This window comes from Dromiciops gliroides, chromosome 2 (genome assembly GCF_019393635.1).
Source record: "Dromiciops gliroides isolate mDroGli1 chromosome 2, mDroGli1.pri, whole genome shotgun sequence".
Taxonomy (NCBI): Eukaryota; Metazoa; Chordata; class Mammalia; order Microbiotheria; family Microbiotheriidae; genus Dromiciops; species Dromiciops gliroides.
In genome coordinates this window covers 82,505,663-82,529,110 of record NC_057862.1, presented here as the reverse complement: position 1 = coordinate 82,529,110, position 23,448 = coordinate 82,505,663, and the positions used below count along the sequence as shown (strand labels likewise).

General features: G+C 38.2%; 1 protein-coding gene across 6 annotated transcripts in view; it reads left to right on the top strand.

Moving 5' to 3' along the window:
* Positions 1-17,350: 17,350 nt before the first annotated feature.
* The window catches only part of HECTD2 (HECT domain E3 ubiquitin protein ligase 2), a 125,234-nt gene continuing 119,136 nt past the window's right edge, over positions 17,351-23,448 (top strand). Inside the window, exons 1-2 of one of the 6 annotated variants that reach the window (XM_043990061.1) lie at positions 17,351-17,608; positions 18,302-18,486. In XM_043990061.1, the coding sequence (XP_043845996.1) occupies positions 18,334-18,486 (153 nt within the window). In that variant the 5' untranslated portion in view covers positions 17,351-17,608; positions 18,302-18,333. The other 5 variants (XM_043990057.1, XM_043990060.1, XM_043990062.1 and 2 more) reach the window with 5 other exon arrangements.

The window sequence follows — 23,448 nt, the reverse complement described above, 5'->3', positions numbered from 1 at the left end:
CCTTTGAGACACCCACAACTTTGATTCATTGAAGACTATGATGTACTATGGTTCAGAGTCATACATCACCAGAAAAAATTGGTTTTTAAAAGATGACTTTTATGTGGAGAGGCAACTTGGAAGCAATAAAAGTATTATATAATTCCAAATTCAGTATCACTTACTTTCTTCCTTATTTCCAATTCTCAGCTCAGTTCAGTATGTGTCCTAGATATATTTACTGGTAAACTAATTCAATGGAATGGCTATCCAACTGAATGTTGTAGTATGGACAATAGGCATTTTCCATCCATTTGGTTTTTCATGAGGATATAATTATACTAATTTCTGATTTCATTAAGTAGGCTCTTTAGCAATGTAGGATTTGATGCAATAAACACAATGTTATCTGCAAACAAGAGTATCTAGAGGACACCATCATTTATAGGGATTTTTTTTCCATTTGGATCCTGCACAGGACATACTTCGTGACACCTTTAGCATTCTGTGGGAAGTGAATAGGGCCAAATATGGCAGTCTAGCTCCACTTAACACTCAGGGCCCCCAGGGCCAATGTATTTCAATCAAAGAGCCCTCCACCATTCACTGATATGTCATTATTATGTCCTAGATTTTTATCTGTAGTAGAAGTCTGATTCATGCAACACCTAGCTCAGCCCTTGCCAATTAACCACACTTCCTCCCTTTGTCTTCCCTTTATCTACCCTTATTATTATGCTCTATTTATCTACCTTAACTCAAAGCTATAATTTAAACATAGAATTTACATAAATTAGTAAATGTGTAGTAAAATCAGATGCATGTAACAAAGATGGTACATTTCAAGGTAGAATCCTATGTTAGACTGGAACCCATATTCCTTCTCTCAGTCACAGCATGAAAGAGATAACCCAAAAGTTTAATGTCTTATTATAGATAACTCATCTTCTCATGAAGCACAAGCTGGGTGCAGATAGGTCATTTATGAGCAGATTAGAGAACACTGAAGAAACTTTAGGAAGAATTCTCATGGTTGCCATTACTTGAGCAAATAGGCCACAGCATTATTCCCCCAGTATCTCAGGACTTCTGCTTCTGGGTCTATATGAGTACATGCCTGTCCTGGAAATGACAGAACTTAAAGAAGGCATTGCTCAAGTGCCCAAGAGGCTAATTAATGTCTTTCTCTCAGGCCATGTTATGTTCAAATTCTGAGAATAGTTCCTATATCCTATTCTATATCCTACCCAAGAGGCCCAAAGAGCAAATTAAGCTATGTCAGAATGTTGGAGTACTATAAAGGAGCTAGAATGTCTGTATTACATAGAAATCTAGTATGACTTTCAAACTGAGAAGTTTTTTTGTAGAACTCATAAAGAAATCTCAGTGTAGAGAACTAGAAATAAACTAAGAATTAGAATTAAGATTTTAGCTCCATTTGCCTCTTCCTGAATTTCTCATTTGTTTTTATTCACTCTTGAGCTATAAGAATCTTCCACTTAATTAGTAATGTGCTATTCCATCATTGTGTAGAGATGACCTGAGTTCTTGAAGTCCATAGAGGACAACAATCTATGAAAGGCCCTTCTACAATGGGAGAACCTTTAAAATTTGGCCTAATGACAGACTATATATCTGCTGTGCAAGAAACAAGGGGTTTTGTTTGTTTTTTGTGTGAGGCAATGGAGGTTAAGTGACTTGCCCAGGGTCACACAGCTAGCAAGTGTAAAGTGTCTGAGGCCGGATTTGAACTCAGGTTCTTCTGAATCCAAGGCTGGTGCTTTATCCACTGCCCCCCGCAATAAACAGTTGTCTGATTTGTGAAAGGTTTATTACCAGGTTGGCCAGAAGGTAATGAATATTTTGGTGCAAGTAATTATTAGCAAGTTGTGTGGAAGAAGTCCCTTGAATTATTGAAGTGTAAGGAATCCTGTGACATGATAGCACATTTTTTCATGTTACACAGTTATTGGGACTTAGGATTTGACAGTCTCCTTAAAGTAGGACAGGAGATATTAAGTTGAAGAAATAGTTCAAGAAAACCTAGTTTCTTATGACCTAAGAGCCAATAAAATTTAAATACATTTTGAATTAACCTGCTTACTTTAGATAGATCAGGGGAATTAGTGATGTTTCCCAGAGCAGTGGTTTTCAGTTTGTAAACCAATGTGTTCTTTTTACTTCCTCATCTTCTCTTTCCCTGTATCTTTGTATTTGTGGTGTTCAGCTTAGTTTTCCTTCTTCCAACAGCTTGGAGTTCCATTGATACAGTGACATGCAACAATAGTAGTTACTCATCTCTTGGTCAATGAGATTCCTCCTATATATTAGTAATGAATCTATGATGAAGAATGAATGAATGAAAAGTAATTTAAGTGCTTATTATTTGTCAAGTACTGTACTAAGCACTGGGGATACAAATAGAAAAGTAATTTCCATTTTGTTTCTGGAAAGAAAACATTTTATGACTATCCAAGCTAGAATTATAAGTCTAAAAAAACTAAATAGGAGGAGTAGAAAGAGATCTACTAGAAAGGGAAGGGTTATGGTCTCAGGTACAAGTCCTTCCTTATTTTGTGGAGTTCAACAAAGCTTTCCTATCTTCAAGACAATACAATGTTAGCCTGAGTGCTTGCACAGGAGCTGAGTGTTATTTTCCTTTTTTTTTTGACACATAGATATTAGTTAATTTTTCAGCTAAAATTAATATATCTAATGAAAAATCTCCCAAAAATGAACATTGTGTAAACTCAGAAATGGGTTCTATGCTACAGGTTATTATTGACAAAGAAATTTCCCCACAATGTCCATTTGAAGTAGGTAGTCTAATTGTTATCCTAATTTTACAGATAAGGAAACTAAGGCAGATCTAAAAAGCCAAATGAAAAAAAAATGAAGGTTACATTTTCTTTGCAGAAATCCTCTTTGCATGCTGTATTTTCCTTTCTATAATTCAAGGAATGATTTCTCTTACTTTGTTTTTTAAAATGTCAGAATGAAGATTTATCCATAATTTGAGTATGATTTTAGAATTCCCTCAAAATGAACTTGTTGACAGAAGATGTAAAGAAGACGTAAAATGGCAATGATGATAGCTTTTGCTTTGATTAACTTTCTATTCTTCAGAATTGGATATTTAAAGGAATTTCTTGTTCATTTATGCATTTGCTATTGACTACTTGAGGAGACAATTCAATTTTCCACTAGGTAATGACTACTTAAGATGTATTCATTCTACTTCAAAATATAAAAGACATAACAATTGGTGTCATTGAATCTGCCAGGAAAGCTTTTTGGATGACAGCAACACAGAATATGAATGATTTTTAAGTGTAGGTTCAAAAATACAAGTAGAATACCAACTGACAATGTTCACACAGTAGTGTGTGTATGTAACCTACAAGGATTTGTGAAGGCTCTGTGACCTCATTGTGGGACTCCTTCCACCACAGTAGTCCTAAACTATCATTAACTCAGTAGAAAAGCCTTAGGAAATTGCCTGAGGTAAAGCCTGGTTACCTCTCCTTACTTTAAACTTCCATACCTTTTCTTGCCAAAACTCCTCATTTGGAATTTACATGCAAACTTGTATTTATCCTTTCTCTCTTCTTCTTCTTTTTTTTTTTTTTAAAGGCAATGGGGGTTAAGTGACTTGCCCAGGGTCACACAGCTAGTAAGTGTCAAGTGTCTGAGGCCGGATTTGAACTCAGGTACTCCTGAATCCAGGGCTGGTGCTTTAACCACTGCGCCATCTAGCTGCCCCTTTCTCTCTTCTTTATTGAAGCACCAGCCTTTGGTGATAGGCCTTTCCACATGTAACCATAATAGTCTTTATCAAATAGACACAGTTTGTTCTCTAGCATTTGCTCATAGCTTTTGCTCCTTTGTATGCCCTGGCCAAGCTCTGTTGCCATAGCCTTTGAAAACCCAGGGTCACATCCATGCCCTGATGAAGTAGTAGAATAGGATTTTTTTTTTTCTGCAGGGCAATGGGGGTTAAGTGACTTGCCCAGGGTCATACAGCTAGTAAGTGTCGAGTGTCTGAGGCCAAGTTTGAACTCAGGTCCTCCTGAATCCAGGGCCCGTGCTTTATCCACTGTGCCACCTAGCTGTTCCAGTAGAATAGGATTTTAATAGAAATTAGGCAATTTTAGGATATTTATAACATTTAAGAGGAATATTTAATATTGGACTGGGTCCAAAGACTTTTCAAATTCATTCATCCAGCACTGGGTACTTCTAAAATGCCATTCACCTGTTATTTTTAAAATGTTTTTAGCATACCTTGAACATATAACAAAAATGAACATTGGAAATAAGTTTTAGAATAGTTTCTAATCTTCTCTGTGAACTTATATGAGACTCTTGTAAGTATTTCATCTGTGACTTCACACTATGTCCATGGAAGTAGCATAGCCCTTTAAAGGCTTGTTGTACAGATCGCCATCATTTTGCTGACCTGTACCCACTTACCAGCAGCACAAATACTCTTCATAAGTTCGACCATTAATCTGTTGTCCATGTTATGCTAAGAGAAGACAAGACTCATGGTTCATATACACAAATACCTTTTAAAACCCAAGAATGAATGAATAAATGGGCAAAGCATTTGTTAAGTGCTTACTATGTGCAAAGCACCATGCTATGTACTGAAAATACACACAGGAAAATCATGCTCTACTCTCAAAGTGCTCACATTCTAATGGGGGGCTGGCCAGGGAGGAGTAACACATAAGGAAAGTTCCAGTTTCAAGTCATATCAAAAGGCCCCATTCATGGTCCTTAGGGTGTAATGGTAAAGCACATGTTAATGCTTCTTCTTTAATGTTATTTCCATGGATAAAAACATAACAGTTTCTGATGTCAGATCATTTGATAGTATCAGAGTCCTCTGGTTCCATGCTCAGGGCTTTTTATGTTGTACCATTATACCATTTATGCTGTACCATTATGCCATTTTATTCTAAATTGGCATCCTGGGTAATTTACATAGAACACGATAAATACTGCAACTCATCCTATTTATGAAGGGGAAAAAAAAGGTTTGCATTACCTAAATTATATCACAAACAATACTGAAGCAGGAAAGTGTTCCTGTAGTGGACTATGGCACAGGTTCATTATAGAGGTCACAACTCCTTGCCTAAGATGTGATACTAATAATTAATTTTGTTGGGGCAGCTAGGTGGTGCAGTGGATAGAGCACTGGTCCTGGATTCAGGAGGACCTGAGTTCAAAGCCAGCCTCAGACACTTGACACTTACTAGCTGTGTGACCCTGGGCAAGTCACTTAACCCCCATTGCCCCGCAAATAATAATAATAATAAATTTTGTTGTTATCGTTCAGTCGTCTCAATCATGTCTTACTCTTCATGACCCCATTTGGGGTTTTCTTGGCAAAGATACTAAAGTGATTTGCCATTTCCTTTTCCAGCTCATTTTAAAGATGAGAGAACTGAGGCAACCATGGTTAAGTGAGTTGCTCAGGATCACACAGCTAGAAAGTGTCTGAGGCCAGATTTGAGCTCAGGAAGACAAGTTTTCCTGATTTCAGGCCCTTTACTCTATTCATGGTGCCACCTAGCTACCCCAATAGTAAAAGAGCTTACAGTTATATAGGATTATATATTTTACAAGAACTTTATAAACAAATATACATATATGTGTGTGTATATATATGTATATATATATATATATACACACACACATATGATCTCATTTAAGTGTCACAAAGACCCTGTGAGGTAGGTAGTATGATTACTTTTATTCCCATTTTACTGATGAGGAAACTGAGGCACAGAGAGGAGTGATGATTTTTCCAGGGTTCTATAGCTAGTACCTGGTACACCTGAACTGTGGTCTTCTGATTCCAGATAAATATTCTTATCTCTATCCTGTGATGCTGAAAACATGAATGCCTAGCACAGTATCTTTCAAGTAGAAGATATTCAGTAAGCAATTGCTTCCTAATTGAATAGTGAGAATCATGTCCTATCACAGACCAAGAAGTAGGGCAATTGGGCTATAGGAATGTCCTAATGCAGTCATCAATCATTCTTCTACTATGAAGTTGTCTACAGGGAAAGAGAACTAAGGGCTCTGGATTGGCGCTCACATAAGGGTTCTTATATGGGTGTCCCAAAAGTCTTTTTTTTGTGGGGTAAGAGGGTTAAGTGACTTGCCCAGGGTCACACAGCTACTAAGTGTCAAGTGTCTGAGGCCAGATTTGAACTCAGGTCTTCCTGAATCCAGGGCCAGTCCTTTATCCACTGTGCCACCTAGCTGCCTGTCCCACAAGTCTTAATGCAGTTTTAAATTTTAACACCTAATAGCTTAAAGAGCTTAAATCTTCACCAAGACCTTTGGGACACTTGAAGACCTGATATTATTTCAGAAAGAGAGTAAAAAAGCCATGGGAGATGTCTTTATGGCTGAGTGGTATGATGCTAGGGAGTTTGGCTACTTGGGTGGCCATTCTTTGGTGTATTCCCCTATGTTCTATGTCCTTGATAAAATTTTATGCATTGGCAGCTATGCTTCAGGCTACCTGATGTCATATCTGCAAAGAAAGCCAAAGGACTGGATGAGGATGACTGCATTATGAGGAAGGAGACATGCTTCTCTGACATCATCTGCTTAGCCTTTCACTCTTCTCTTTGAAGGATCTATATCAAAGGTCACATGTATTTTGTAGTGCATATCCAAATGATCCAAATATCATCTTTGGAAGAAGTCAACTTGGGAGGTATATACTTTTATTAACAGTGATGTTTATAACTAAACTAATCTAAGACAAATTCTAATATATTAATTTATTGTCAGTCAAAAACATTAATTAAATGAAGTACATTCATTGTGCACTAAGCTTGAGTGAAGTATTAGAATCATAGTATTTCCCATGAGACCATCTAGTTTAAAGCTTCCTAAAATGTAGGTAGCAAACCCACATGGCGTCTCATAACTGAATGTGGAGGTTGCAAAAATTTGTCAACAGTAAAAGATTATGCATACTTATTTTATGTACCTATAGACCTGGGATTACCTAAAAATTTCTCAGGTGAATAGGGGTCAGAAGTGGAAAAAATTTAAGAAGCCAGGTCTAGTCCAACCCATAAGAATATCCTCCATACTACCTTCCATAAGTAGTCATTCATTCCCCACTTGAAGACCTCTGGTGATGGATCATTCACCACTTTATGAAGCAGCCCATTCCATTTTGGGACTTTTCTAATTATAAGGAACTTCTTCCTTATATTGAGATGAAATATGCATCTCTGTAACTTTCATCCTTTCCTCCTAGTTCTACCCTCTGAAGCCAAGCAAAACAAGTCCAATTCTTTTACAATAAAACAGTTATTCAAACACTTGTAGATATATATCATAAAAAGATAAACTCTTATTCATATCCAAATTTTAAACCAAAATAAAGTATTTTCAGATTTGTCCCCCATCTTATTTACTCAATTGCTATTATTTACTAAACTTTGGTCTATATAGCAAACAAGTCAGTCCAATAAATACACGAGGCATTGTGTGAGACCCTGTAGATAGTCTCAAATAAAAAAGTGGATCTATGATCTTATTGAATTAGAAGTTCCTTCCAAAGCTGGAGATAGCAACCTATCTCTGCATGTATATCCTGTATAATTCTTGCCAATGTCCTACCCAATATGCCTTCCATGACTTTTCCCATGAAACAAAGGCCCTGAGAATACAAAGAAAAAAACAACAATACAACAGTATTCAATGAGCTTAGGTATTACGCAGGGAGGGGGATACACTAGGAATATAAATAAAACAAATCAAGCAAAAAGTTCTATGAATGTTTAAGGTAGGGGAAAATACTGATATTTGGGAGAGGAAAACATCTTAGAGGAAAGGGTACTTAGCTGAAGAAAGAAGATAAGGAAGCTCTGTAAGACAGTGATGAAGAAAGAGGACATTCTAAAGATGGGACAAATTTTTGTACAAATGCACAAAAGTGGGAGGGAGATCAAATCTGTGAAACACAAAGTGGCTCAGTTTGACTAGAATTTAGATGTGGACTTTCAAGATTAATGATAATTTTTAACCTATAGGATGAGAGGCCAGAAATGTTGTCGCTAGCAGATATAAAAGGAATAAATGTAGACAAGGAGTAGAGGCCCTTCCTGTTTTCACCCAACCTTTTAGTGGCTAACTTTGTTTGCATGACAGTCAGAGAAGATTGTGGGTTTGAGAGGAATCATCCCAGATTTCCACACAACTCCTATGTAGTTATTTAGGGCAGAGTCTCCAAAATTATTTCAGGGATATAAACTCAACATCAGAGATTTTTAAAAATTATTTATTTATTTATTTATTGCAGGGCAATAAGGGTTAAGTGACTTGCTCAGGGTCACACAACTGGTAAGTGTCAAGTGTCTGAGGCTGGATTTGAACTCAGGTCCTCCTGAATCCAGGGCTAGTGCTTTATCCACTGCGCCACCTAGCTGCCCCAACATCAGAGATTTAATAAGAATTAAAAGGAATTTTCTGATCTCAGATCAAATAGTTCTCTGGAAGCAAGAATTTTGAGTGAGCACCAGAGAAAGTCAGCCAAAAGAGTAAACTAAATCTTGGGGTATTCTGAGAACTTTTTTTTTTTAATTTTTTTTCAGTGAGGCAATTGAGGTTAAGTGACTTGCCCAGGGTCACACAGCTAGTAAGTGTTAAGTGTCTGAGGCTGGATTTGAACTCAGGTCCTCCTGACTCCAGGGCCGGTGCTCTATCCACTGCACCACCTAGCTGCCCCAATTCTGAGAACTTTTAATGGCCTGCTTTGTAATAATGCCAGCTTGTAATCCTTAATTATATACTAAAAGAGCTGTGGTTCTGCCCAGCTCTTCATTCATAGGGAGAGGCTTTCTAGTCACTGTGTACCCAATAGATGGTAGCAGAGCGATGAGCAATTGGCCTTATAAAAATTAAAGAACTAAGGCCCAGAAGAATATTGGTCTCCATTCATCATGTTTATGGATGGGAGTGATATATAAAGTGGGAATGAAGAGATAAATAAGAAGCAGATGATGAAAATTCTCAAATGTAAAAGCTAAAAAAAGTTTATGTTCTGTACTAGAGGGGAAAGCATGACCATGAAAGTTTTCAAATAAGGGTATGAAACGGTCAGACAAAGATTATTTGGAGAGTTTCATGGAGAATAAATTGGGGAGGGAAGACTGGAAACACTGAGTACAAGATAATTAGAGTATGAATTAGATGTACATTCACAGAGGGAAAAAAAGATGCAAGAGGTGTGGTGATAGATTTGATAACTGTCAACTGAAAGAATATGGGAGTGAGGAAGAAGGAAAAGTCAAGGGTCATTCTGAAGTTGTGAAAATGGGTGACCAAAAGGATGATGGTTCCCTCAATAAAGACAGGGGAATTTTGAGGAGGAGCCACTTTGGGGAGTGGATAGGGAGAATGAATTCCATTTTAGAGATGTTAAGTTTGAGCTGCTTGCTGATAAGTGAAGAAATCCTGGGCAGGGAGAGGGAAGAATAATCAAGCAATTAACCTTAAGTAAAACAAATGCTACAGATGCACAAAAATATTTACAACTCTTTCTGAGGTGGCAAAAATGGGAATTTGTCCTCTACAAATAGAAGAATGGAAAAAGCAAATTATACTATATAAATGTGATACAATACTATTGTGCTGAACTCTTTTCAATATAATGTCTGACCAGGATTCTAGAGGACTAATGAGGAAACATGCTACCCATTTTCTGATAGAAAAGTAAAAGATTCAGAATGCAGAATGAGACAAATTCTTTTAGACGTTGCCAATGTGGAAATTTATTTTGATGATACATTTTGTAATGGGTTTTGTTTTTCATTTATTCTCAATGGGAGTGAGTTGGATTGAGAGTTAGGGTAGGCAAGTGAAAAGCTGAGTATTTGACTAATGAAACAAATAAAATATTTTAAAAATAAAGTCAAATTTTAAAAAGAAAAAAAGGTCATTGAATTTAGCAATTGAATTTAGCATCACCTTGAAGAAGGCCACTTCAGTAGGGTGTTATGGTTGGGAACTAGATTAAAAGGAAAGCCATATTGAGAGGGAAGAAATAGGTGGTTAGGAAGTAGAGGCCTTAAACATATAGATCACTCTTTCCTGGCTTTTAGTAGTGTTATTAAACATTTCATAGTTTCTACTATGTTCCAGGCACTGTGCTAAGTGATAAGGATACAAAAAGAGACCAAAGATAGTCCCTGTCCTCAAAAAGCTCACAATCTAATTGGGGGGACAAGAAGCAAATGAATGTGTGTGTGTGTGTGTGTGTGTGTGTAGAATAGGAAATAACAGAGGATTAAGAGGGATTTCGAAAGGCTTCCTATCAAAGGTAAGATTTTTGTTGGAACAAGAAGTAAGTCAAGGAAGCTAGGAAGTGGAGATGAGGAGGGAGATTATTCTAGGCATGGGTAACAGAGAAAATGCCCAAAGCCTCAAAAGGTCTGTCTATAGAACAGCAAAGAGGCTAGTGATGTATCAAAGTGTAAGTATAGGGGAATGAGATATAAGAAGACTGGGAAAGGTTGGGAGGGAGATGCTGGGGAGTTTGTATTTTATCCTGGAGATGATGGGGGCCACTGGAATTTATTGAGTAGTGATGGGGTGGGACCTGTACTTTAGGACAATCACTTTGGCAGCTGAATGAATGGAGGACATATTGGAGTGGAGAGACACTTATGGCAGATGGATCCACCAGCAGATTATTGCAATAGTCCAGGTGTGAGGTGATGAGGGTCTGTACCAGGGTGATTGTGGTGACAGTGGAGATAAGGGGGCATATTTGAGAGATGCTACAACAGGGTGAATAGGGGAGATGAGAGAGAGTGAAGAGTTGAATATGATACTTAGGTTGTGAGCCTGAGGGAGTGAGGGATGGCATTGCCCTTTATAGTAATATGAAAGTTAGAAGGGTTGTCTCTTTTTAATGCTATCACCACCATCTGTGTTTCCCTCCCTGTTAGGTGCCAGTGACTAGTGCCTATGTTCCATTAACCAATTAACACGGAATAACTCTTGCAAAATGGTATTTATAATATAGCAATAAGAAAAGTATAAATTCACCCTTCCCCCAAGCCCACTTCAGACTTTGTGAAGTCTAGGCTTCTTTATGGAGAAGAATGGGCTTACGGTTAGCTCATTCTTTACCTAACCCTGCTATAAGATCATGTACAGATGTGGTATGACTATATGATTAAGCTTCATCTCAACTACCATTAGGCTGATAGCTGTGTGAGCAGAGAGAAAGAGAGAGTTGCAAGCAATGTTGTGAAGGAAGAATTGAAAAGACTTGAAAAAAAAGACTTGGCAACTGAACTTATGATAAATAGTGTCAGTTTTCAGAGTGAAGTAAGAGATGAGGACATCTACTGAAATGGAGGGAAGTAGGATAGCACTAGGAACTTGAGAGAGGAACATGTTTGAAGCAGCTGCTTTGAATAGTGTGATGGAGAGTGAATCAGGGAAGAATGAAAACTTGCTGTGAAATCATGAATGAACAATTGATATTAGATAACATGAATTTGTAGTGGGCTCAAGTCAGTATGGTTGCATGACTTTCTCTAGCAATCTTTAATAGCTCAGGAGCAAAACCAAAGGAGTTTGGTAGAGATAATCTATAGCCGAGATGAGCACCACATGAAGACTAGGATATGGAATAAGAAATCCAAGATGGAAAACAGTTCATAGTTGAACTGGTTAACTTTAGAGTCAATTCTGTGAAAGAAGGGAATTGAGTCTAGTAAAGGGATTTGGAATGGGGGGAAATGGAGGAAAAGGAGGAATAGAGTGATTAGAACTCATGATGAGGATGAAGTAGGAGTTTAAAAAGGAGAGAGAAAGGGAAGACGATGACCAGAGTGGGAAATTTCAGAGGTCTTTGATGTGACAAAGTTTTAGGTAGTGATAAAGTAACTATAAGGCAGTGAAATCCCTGAGAGTGGCTATGATAAAGACAGAGCTCATGGAAGTTGAGACTTGGGAATTCAAAGTGTTCAAAGTGATATCTATGTGATGATTAAGACTGAAGGCAGGAGTTGGGGGTGTAGAGGAAATCAAATACATCCTCAAACAATTTTTTTAATGTTCCACAGGCTTTGAGGGAAATTCCAAAAATGTTTTAAGCAATGGAAACACTATTGTTGTAAGTAGCATCCAGAAGGATATCCTTGAAGAAGAACACTCATTTGAATGTATAAGCTCTGACATGTTTGTAAAAAAAATCAGTAGCATTCTTTTATAGTCACACATTGTATAATCAATGCGCTAATTATATACTCTCCTTAGTGGGACTGTCAGGACATCTGGCAACTGTTAAAGTTAGCCTAGTTGGTATTACGGCACACACTTGAGAGAACTAGAGGAACTATATTTTAATGTAGGTTTCATTATTTCCGACATATTTTCCTCCTTTATTTCTCATTAGCTAAAATTAGTGATGCTTTCCTTTATATATAATTAAATAATTAATTCAGTTCTTCTCTATGAACTCAAAATTCTAACTGGGTTCAAGTGAACACTTTCTTCAGTTCCATTCTTGGATTTTCAAACATGATTTTTTGTTTATTTAGACACTCATGTTAAACTCCACTAGTAGTTGGATTCATATCCTGTTACAGACATTTTGTGACCCTGTACAAATCAATGAACCATTCTCATCTTCAATTTCCTCCTCTGTGAAATGAGTATAATAATCACATTTACTTCATAGGGTAGTTGTGAGTATTAAATGAGATAATGGATATAAGGTGATTTGTGATCCTGAAAGTGCTATATACATGTGAACTATTATTATTGCCATTATTATTATCCTAATCATCCATATTCAGAAAAAGGGAAGGGAAAGGAATAAGTAACATAAGTAATATAGTATAGTATGATATTATATGATTTGGGAATACAATGCCTACTATGTGCCAGGCACTGTGCTAAGCAATTTATAGTCATTAAGCTACTAAGGGGGTTTATTAATCAAATTTTTGAGACTATATGAATTAATTTAATAGTTGTATTGTTATTGTCCAATGATCAGTGAGTTAATACATTATTGGAAGAATTGAACCCTATCTATATTGCTATTTTGCTACAAATGAGAATGAAGTATAAAGAATTAGAAGCTAAATAGAAGGATGGCTCATAAGTTCTCTCCAGAGTGGTGAATGAAAGAACTGGTGCAGTTGGTTTCATTGTTCCCAAAGTACAACAACTAAAAACATTATTTGGATAATGTCACATCATAGTATCCCTGAGTGTAGAAAAGGGAATGGCCTTGAAGATAGTTGCAACATTTGTTGTAGCAAATGATGAAGCAGAGAAATTCTACAAAGGATTCAACACTATACTCCAAACAAAATCAACTTATTCCTTGAGATTTGTTGACTGTAATGGTGGAATGGCATAAAATAGTTTGGGAAATATATCTGAGATAAAGAAATTTAAAAGGTCTATGGTTTGTATAGAATATTATTCAGAAGCCTCGGGGTATTCTTGACATCAAGATTCGTAAGTGTTTTCAAAAATTATTGCTACTACTGTATTTTATAAATTAATTACTATTTATATATTAATGGCTATTACACCAGTTTGGGCAGTAAGCATTTATTATTAATTAATAGTGTATAGTAAAGTATTGACCACGTGTCTCCCTAACTTCTCATGGTCTCAGGCCTTCAGACCTATATTGTCCTAAGAGGAAGAGTGCCCACCAAGAGAGAGCCAAGAGGGCAACCTGGTTTGGTCAATGGTTTTATCCTCTTTAGATGGAGGTAGATCATTATACATTGACCTAAACTAATTGGTTAGCATCATTCAGTTCACTGATTGACATGACTTGAGGGTGGTCTAAGTTAAATGAACCTCTACAGATGACATTAGAGAAAGAGTATGTAAAGACCCTCACTGAAGGGCAAACCCAGTATCTAGGTGTAGTTCTTCACTGAACTACAAAAGAGTCTACTTCCATTTCCGTGGTTCCCTCGAGCTCATCCCAGCAAGAGTTGAACGTTCTGGAGTGGGGGAGAGAAAGTACTGAAACTGATCTCTGGGTGCTCCCTAGAAATCCATGATTAATAATTATTTTCTCACATAAGTAATTGATAAATTCACTGTATCAAGTTCTGTTTTCATGCCTAATTATTGAATGGAGATGATCTTGGGTTCTAAAAGGCCATACATTTAGATCACACTGGAATGTGAACCTCATCATGTCTGAGAATGAGGCTGGCCAAGTTAAGAAGGGTTCATCAATAGATGTTTAGATACCCAGTGGTGAATTTCTTTGGCCACAGCAACTCATAAACCCACCCATTGAAGGTACAGAGTTTCTGACCTACTTTCATGGAGTCAATACCACAACAATTAAATATGAGGTCACCTGAATTACAAATTCATACACAGGAGGCTGCCAGCATGTTAGCAAAACTATCATAGATTTGTAATCTCTGTTAAATGAGTAAATTAGATTAGGTGATCTCTGTGGTCCCTTCTAGCTCTAAATCTTGGGATCCTAACAACCTAACCTTATAAAACAGGCTACAAAATCCCAGAAATGTACTGACAGAACAGCTCTGAAAATGAATGAGGTAGAGGTAAAAACCATTTTCTCTCACCCTACTTCAGTTTCCTGGCATTCCATTTCTGCCACCAAAGCAAAGGATTAATTCCAAAATGTTTGAAGAATTCTACATAATGAAAGTAATTGGGCCTTAAAAAAAAGTAGGAAAATGTATTGTTACTCATTCTAATCCTAGAAATACCAAATTCAGAAATACCTTCTTATAAACATTACTTTAAAATATTTTGTTCTATTAAATCTTACCACATTCATAGACATACCTTCATTATCGTTGCTGTGCACCAAAAAAGAAAAGCACAAAGGGTAAAAAAAGAATAAAGAAGAATAGGTTATTTACTTCTAAGTCATTTTTCAGCCAGGCACTTGTATAGTGAACTACCGAGTGTAGTTGAAAATTATAACCCCAGGGGATAATTTTTTTCCTAGTTATTTGCCCCCACAACCAAAACAAAGCTGAACCATACTTCAATATTTTTCAAATGGGATTCTATAATAGTCATACTTAGAAAATCAGCTCTACACCAATGGGTATGGTTTGTTTTAAAACTGGAAGGAGAAGCCTGAAAACAATAACTAGGTGGGGGGAAGATTGAGATTTCAGGGTAAAGTCAGTTCATAATGTCTAAAGATGGATTCTTTTTCCCTCCATGGGTGATTAATAAATAAATACTTGTCTGTTGAGTAGATAACACATTTCTAAAACCATTTTCAACAAAATAAAAATAGAATGACAGCTCATGAATTAAAAGAAGACAGACTTCTTGAAATTAAGAAAACCTAGCATTTATAATTTGGAGAGTTTTTGCACATTGATTTTAACATTGCCATTCAATGAGGTAGATTGATTAGTGCAGACTCTATGTTTACAAAACATTCCACCAGAAAACAGGATATTGTAGTATTGAGATATATTAAAGATATAATTGTCTCTGCTAGTGAAAGGAGCACATTACAAATAAAGCCAAATGCTACCATATTGAAAAAATCGTTTTTATTTGGATTGGTGGTGCCTTTAAAAAGCCCCTTATAACTAAATATGATAGATCTAATACTCTGGAAATTCACAGTACTTTGAATTTAGCAGCTTAATAACTATATATTTTTGGTCAAGTCACTTGATCTTCCTGATTCCTCAAAGACCCACTTTTAGCTCTAATATTTTATCATTTTCTGCTTAATCCCTGGAAGTGTTATAGCATCATTTCTATTTCTCAATCAGATTAGAAGTATTAAAAACATAGGATTGAATGAGTACAAAGAAAATATATATATATATGGGGGAGAACAAAATCTGTTAAGAATTCATTACATGTTGCATTTTAACTTTGGTGGTCAATTTTTGTAGTTGTAGTAGTATAAAAGGTTGTGGTTTTTGTTTTTGGGTTTTTTTTTGAGGGGAGTTGTTTGTTTTTTTACTTATACTCAAATCCTTATAAGAAAGGTGCTGTAGAAATACAATGTTTTACAAGAATCTGGAGTCTGTTTTGGTGTCCACGTCATTATTACACATGAATGAAATCGTAGCAGAGGCAAAATAGGTCTATCTGCTGCCTGTAAGAAAAGAATAGGATGGGAGAGACAGAGATAGAAAGACATAGAGGGGAAGAGTATGATGGGGGAAATGAGGGTCTATGAAAGCAGAGACTATTTCATTTGTATTTTAAAGCTTAGCTCAGGGCCTGGAAAGTGGCAGAGCTTAAAACCACTTGTTACTTAGTCTACAGGATGCCTTTCCTGTTCCACCTACTGCCCCTGAGATTAACTTTCATTTATACTATATATATATAAAATAAATTCTGCATTTTATACATATATTATTATGTTTTTAAATCTATCATATATTATACATTATAAGCAACTATATATGTACTTATATATAAGTATAGGTATACCTAATATAGTATAATTATATATGTACACTTAACATACTATACTATTTTGCTGTTCAGTCATATCTAACTCTTCATGACCCCAGTTCGGGTTTTTCTTGGCAGATACTGGAATGGCTTGCCATTTCTTTTTCCAGCTCATCTTACAGATGAGGAAACTGAGACAAACAGGGTTAATGACTTTTGCAGGGTAACACAGCTTGTAAATGTCTAAGGACACATTTGAACTCACCAACGCCACCTAGCTGCTCTCATAATATAAGTATATTTAATTGTGTGTTATATGTGTATATATGTAGAAATACACAAATGAATGTGTATGTCCTTTAGGTGTATTTGTCTCCCGTAATTAGAATGAGAGATCCTTGAAGGAAGGGGCTAGTTTTTGTCTTTCTTGTCTCTGGGACGCCTTGGCACAGTATCTGGCACATGCTAGACTGTCGGACTTTAATAAAAGCTTCTTGACTGATTAAAGGAAGAGAGAGGGGGATAGGGGGGTGGGACAAGAAGTAAGGGAGCAAGATTGGACAGGGGAAAAGAGGGGGAAAAAGATTGGGGGATGGGGAGGAATTAGAAGGGGAGCAAAAGCTTGCGGGGATAAGAGTGCTTTGGAGCAGCTAGGTGGCACAGTGTATAAAGCACCGGCCCTGGATTCAGGAGGACCTGAGTTTAAATTCAGCCTCAGACACTTGACACTTACTAGCTGTGTGACCCTGGGCAAGTCACTTAACCTGAATTGCCCCACGGGGGGGGGGGGGGAGAGTGCTTTGGCCTGAGGCTTCCCAGGCCTCAGAGCTCTAGTCCAGGTTTGGGGCACTTAGCCGTCCCACCCCAGTGCTCTGACTCAGGAAATTCAGGGACTCAAAGCCGAGGGCACGGGACCCATCGGTGATGACTTCTGCATCCTTTGGCAGCGGGACATCGAGGAAGCAGGAAAGGTCCTGGCTGGATCCCTTGGAGGAAGCATCACAGACGAGGGCTGACTAGCGAACCTATCTCTACGGGCGCCGAGGGAAGAGGAGACCCAGGGGCCGCCGACCCGCTGGGCCCGGCCTGGTCCGAGTGCAGGAAGGCAGCGCATACGCCGCGGCGTACGCCAACCCTGCCCGAGCGCCCCGCCCCCGCGGGTTCTCCGGTCCGTCTCCAGGCGCGTCTCCCAGCCCCAGCCCATACGCAAATATGGCGGCTCCAGGGGCAGCCCCTCCTCCCGGGGCTCCCGGACTGGCTGGGGCGGGTCGCGGCGGGCTGCTGCCGGAGAGCCCGGCCCTCGCTTAGTAGCGCTCCCCTCGAGCGCGGGGCCGACTGCGGGGGCGGGGGCCGGCGCGGGCGGGAGGAAGGCGTGGGGCTGAGGCGGGCGATGCGGGGCCCCAGGTGACTGACTCACCGTAGCAGGGGGAGGAGAGAGGGGGCGGGGCGCGAGCCCCCAGGTGACGGAGCGGGTGCGAGGGAGATGGGGGCGGCCGGGGGGAGGGGCCCGGCGGGCGGGCTGGCTGGCGGGAGGAAGCCGCTGTCGCCGGCGGCGCCGCGGGGCGGGGGCGGGAGCTCGGCGAGGGAGGAGTGAGCGAGCGAGAGAGCTAGTGGAGGGGGGAGAGAGCGAGGCAGCGGCTGCCTGGTGTTCCGGCCCGGGGGTGGAGGGGAGAGGAGGAGGTGTTTGCCAGCGGCTGGAGAGGAGCCCCTCTCGCGGCCGCGGCATCAGTAGCATCCCCAGCATCCCCTGTATCTCAGCATCCCGGCATCCCCAGCATCCCCGCTCGCTAGCACCAGAGTCCCGGAGCAGCGGTTCCACCCCAGCCACCCGCCGCCTCACGGCTTCTCCCTCCCGCTCCAGAAAAGGTTGGCTCTCGGCTGTCGGGTCACACCATGAATGAGGACACTCAGGATACCTCTCCGGTAGCGGGGTCGGCAGCGACAGTGGAGGAGAAAGAGAAGAAGGAGGAGGAGGAGAAAGGGAAAGAAGAGGATGGAGAGAAGCTGCCCCCAGTCCTCACCACTTCCAGCACCGCAGCGTCTGGGGTGAGTCTGCCTACTAATGTCACTTGGGAGCTCCCAGTGCTGGGATGCTGATTTTGTGTGTGTGTGTGTGTGTGTGCTCAAACACTCTAGTGAATGGGGAGGGGGGTCGGGGAGAAAGGGAGATTAATTAGCTTGATTAATTACCAAAGTCTTGTTTCAATGTAAAGAGAATAGAAAAGTAAAATAGTCAATTCGTTTTTAATATTTTAAAAAATAGTTTTACTGTAGACTTCTGAAGCAGTTTGCAAATTGGGCGTTAAAAGCTTCTGAAATATCTGTAAGGGTTTCTACCCCTGATTTTTAATTAATTATTTGTGTCTCCTCTTAGCATATCCTAGGGACGAGATATACTGATAAGGATCTAGACTTTGAAGCTAGGGAGACCTGGGGTTCAAGTCTCATCCTTGACTCATGGTGGTTATATGACCCTAGACAAGTCACTTAACCTAAGTTGCAGAGAGAGGAAGTGCCGATCTGCTGCATTGGTGGAGGCAGTTTCCTGACCTGAGAGTTCTCTATGCCAATGAAATCATAGGTCTAGTCTCTATCCCAATATCTTTGTGTGTATGTCTGTGTCTAATAGGCTCACTTGTTCAAATCCAGTTGTGTCACTTGCTCAGGGATGGATTATCTGGAGGGTTCCTGCTTGTCCTCTGAGGCAAGGAAATTTTCCCTATTTCCTTGCTTTTGCTCCCTCTCCCATCATATGAACCTTCTCTCTAGTGACTTACCATCTAAATGTGACCCTTTTCATTTCTGTCAAGTAAGTGAGAGGCAGATATTGGTGGTAGTATTATCTTTCATATGGTATAAAATGGTGACTTTTAAAAGCTTCTTAGACCTTTCATTTAAAGCTACAGTTATCCAATTTTATCCAGAATGATTTTTCTTCGAAGAAATTTTTATGAACTCCAAGCATTTCAAGCTTCATAATGCTAGATTATATCATTGGGCACATTTTAGTTTTCTTTAGAATATTCTCTCCCCTCCTTTCCTTTTGCTGACAGTTGTGATATTGGCTAACTTGGCACATAGAATTCAACTCACATCTTGTTATTTTTTCCTGTGGCACATACTTTAAGGAAAAACTTTTTTTTTTAAGTTTGCCTTGTTTATTAAAAGCCTTGATGCTAATAACAGTGAACTTTCCATGCCAAAATAGTAAATGAAAACTTAGTGTATATTGTAAATTTCCGTTATTATACTTGTAAATCACTTCTTAAAACACCCTCAAATGACTAAGTGTCTTACTAAAATAATTCAGTCTTTTTTTAATGTATTGTATCAGGAATAGTGTCTTGATACTGCAGATTTTTGAAATGTCTAAAGACAGCTAGATGGCGCAATGGATAGAGTATTGGGCCTGGAGTCAGGAAGATTCATCTTCCTGAGTTCAAATCTAGCCTCTGACACTTACTAGGTATGTGATCTTGGGTAAGTCACTTATCATTGTTTGCCTCAGTTCCTCATCTGTAAAATGAGCTGGAAAAAGTAATTGGCAAACCACTCCAGTATCTTTGTCAAGAAAACCCTAAATGGGGTCATGAAGGGTCAGATATGACAGCACAAAGGCTGTAATACATGGAAACTAGAGAAGTTAAAAATCTTAAATTATTATAGCAGATAGTGAACTATAATTAAGTTAAGCAAATTTGATTAGAAAATCAAACCATTAGTTGTAGATTAACTTGGGGGCAGGGTGATTTAAAGGGATTCCTCATATACTGTTTCAGATCTTGTTATTTCTGGTTCCTTGATTGGTTTTCTCAGATTGTAGAGGAGGTCTGAATGGGGCAAATGGATTGTGGTCCAGCAGGGTAATAGATTATATGGTATTCTATTTACATTTTCTCACAGAAAATGTTATAAATAGTGGTTAGGTTACAAGGCTGGTTCACAGATATACCTCCTGTTAAGCTTATGTTAACCTCAACATAACAGAAATAGTGTGTGTTCATGATAAAATATAGTAGAAATTAATATTGTTGCAATACTAATATTTAAAACAGAAATAGAAAACTGAATAAGAAATAGTTCTTTATGTAACATTCTGACTCTGAAGAAAATCAGACATATAGAGGAGAAGTGTGAAGGCAAATGGAGACTTGTAGAGATTCTTAAATGGATTTCTGTTTAGTTCTGTCTGGCATCTGACCCTTTACAAGTGTTTTATAAGTTGATGGCATTAACTCTTGTGTCTAACTTTTAATCCTTTGACTTCCTTAGTTAACTGGTATGTCATTAACATTACTTATATAGCCATGATTAAATCTAATTTTTACTTGGCTAGCATATAACGAGGTTTTTTCCCTGAACTAAAAGTTGAAAGAGGGAAGGGAGTTATTAAATAGGTGTGAGAAGAAAATTCCCTGAATCAACATTAACAGTTTTTAGCAGTGAAGAAAACGATAGACTAGTATCATCCCTCAAGGGGAAAAATTGAGATAATGTATGATTATAGGTAAAACTGCTTTGTAAAGTATTATGTCAGGGGCGGCTAGGTGCGCAGTGGATAAAGCAGCGGCCCTGGATTCAGGGAGTATCTGAGTTCAAATCCAGCCTCGGACACTTGACATGTACTAGCTGTGTGACCCTGGGCAAGTTACTTAACCCCCATTGCCCTGCAAAACAAAACAAAAACCCACACATAAAAAACAAAAGGCAAAAAAAATGTATTATGTGGATATACATTTTTTATTATCTTTATGATAAATGGTAGGTCCTACCTTTAAATAGTAGGAAAAGAGATGATGTTGGGTTTAGATGAGTCCCTCAGACAACCAGACTTTGATTATGAGGGTCGGATTTCAATACCAATAGCTAACATTTATATAGTCCTTTAAGGTTTGTAAAATTCTTTATATTTTTTATTTCACTTGTTCCTCACAACAATCCTGTGAGGTAGGCTCTATTATTGTCCCCATGGTACACATTGTCTCCATTGTACAGAGGTGACTTCCCCCAGGGTTACACAGCTAGTAAGTGTCAATGGTAACATTTGAAATTGTCTTTTTGGTTCCAAATTCAGCATTCTAATCATTATACCACCTTCAATCCATAAACCAGTTATTACTGATTAATAATAATAACATCATGTCTGCAACTAACCTGATAGGGAGAGAAGGTTGAGAGGATTGCCAGAATATGTGGGTGAGAGACAATCACTTGCTATTTGTATATGTGGATCTTTTGCAAATTAAGTGTACCTAACTTGGAGCAAGACTACCTTTTTAAGGGCAACAATGGGATTGTTATAATTGTGTCATAACAGTCCACTTCATTCTGAATTTCCTCAAAATTTTCCAAGCTACTCTATATATGGTTTGTATATTTGAATTTGTGGGACAAAAAGATATGATAACTGTAATTGACAGGGCCTTAAAAATTCAGTTCCACAAATTAAAAACTAATTATAATGATATTACAGTAGTATTATTTCCTTTTATTTTCCATGGCAAGTGTGTAGTATTATACTGATTTATATATTAAACAGGGTTTTGTGGGCTAACCTGGGAGCCTAGGTTAAATTTATGATATTAATTTTATGAAAGGTATATTTGTATTTCTCCATATAAATTTCCCCTTATAAATTTTGTCTTATATTCTAGAAGAACACTTCAAAGTTGAGGAATACTGGAATTGTTGCTCTTTTATTTTTGGTAGTTTGTATATCTTTTTTTTTTTTTTTTGCGGGGCTATAGGGGTTAAGTGACTTGCCCAGGGTCACACAGCTAGTAAGTGTCAAGTATCTGAGACCGGATTTGAACTCAGGTACTCCTGAATCCAGGGCCAGATGCTCTATCCACTGCGCCACCTAGCTGCCCCTTGTATATCATTATTACTGTGTAATTAGTCCGTTTTTCTGTCTTCAAGATTTGAAAGAATTACAACAGAGCAGAGGAAGTAGATGTGTTTATCTTTGGCCCCTGGGCATGGAGGCAGAACTAGGGTCAGTGAATGACACTTGCAAAGAGTCAGATTTAGTTTCAGTATGAGGAGAAATTCCAACAATCAGAAATGTCCAAAGTAGACTGGAATTAATGACTCATATTGTCAGATGGCTCCTGCATCAATCTACTCCCTCCCCCTTATTTCACGAAAACAAGTTCAAATAAAAATAAACCAAGGTAAGACTAAAAAGCCAAATTTGCCCCCAACCAACAACAAATTCACTGCAGTCATTATTTAAGAAGGTATTCAGAAACAAGCTCAAATTTGAGTTGGCACCTCATTAAGGACTAGGCTCAAACACAGAAGTATTTCAGTTTTGTTTACTGCAATTAAACTCCAGTGTGTAAACTGGAAATTAAAGTGCCATAACCCCTGTCATTTTTCTCAACATCATCCATTTATGTAAGTACTTAATAATGTGGTTTCCAAAATAATGCAACTTTAAATAACTAGAATAACTTGAAAACAGTTATGGAAATTTGTTTGAACTTTTCAACATTTACATGTAATTGTTCTCATTATTTGTCTCTTTTTTTAAAGAAAGTAAAAAATAATATCCCTTTGTAATAGATAAATGCATAATCAGTTTGAATGGAAAAGCTACTCAAAAATCTAACAACAAAGGTATAATCCATTGTACTTCTCACTGGAATTCACAAACAATGTTATTGATGGAGAGGAAAGAATGTTGTGTTTGCTTTATGTGAATTGTTTTGATGCAGATAGAATGAAATGTAATAAACGGAAGGGTTATCTTAAAAGTGTGTTGCTGCATACATTGTCCAAAGAATTTTTTTTAAAAGTCTGTTATTAAGTGACTCACTTGCGTTTTTAAAAGTTACTTGTTGAAACTGCTAAGTATAAAAGGTGTCATTCAATAGCAATTTTGTTGCTACCTGCAGCTATTGATATTGTCAATACAAAAAGCAACTTTGAATGTTTCCACTTGAAAAATAACATAAGAAGAAGGAGAATTTCTCATATTTCTGAGACCTTTATGTTCAACTAATG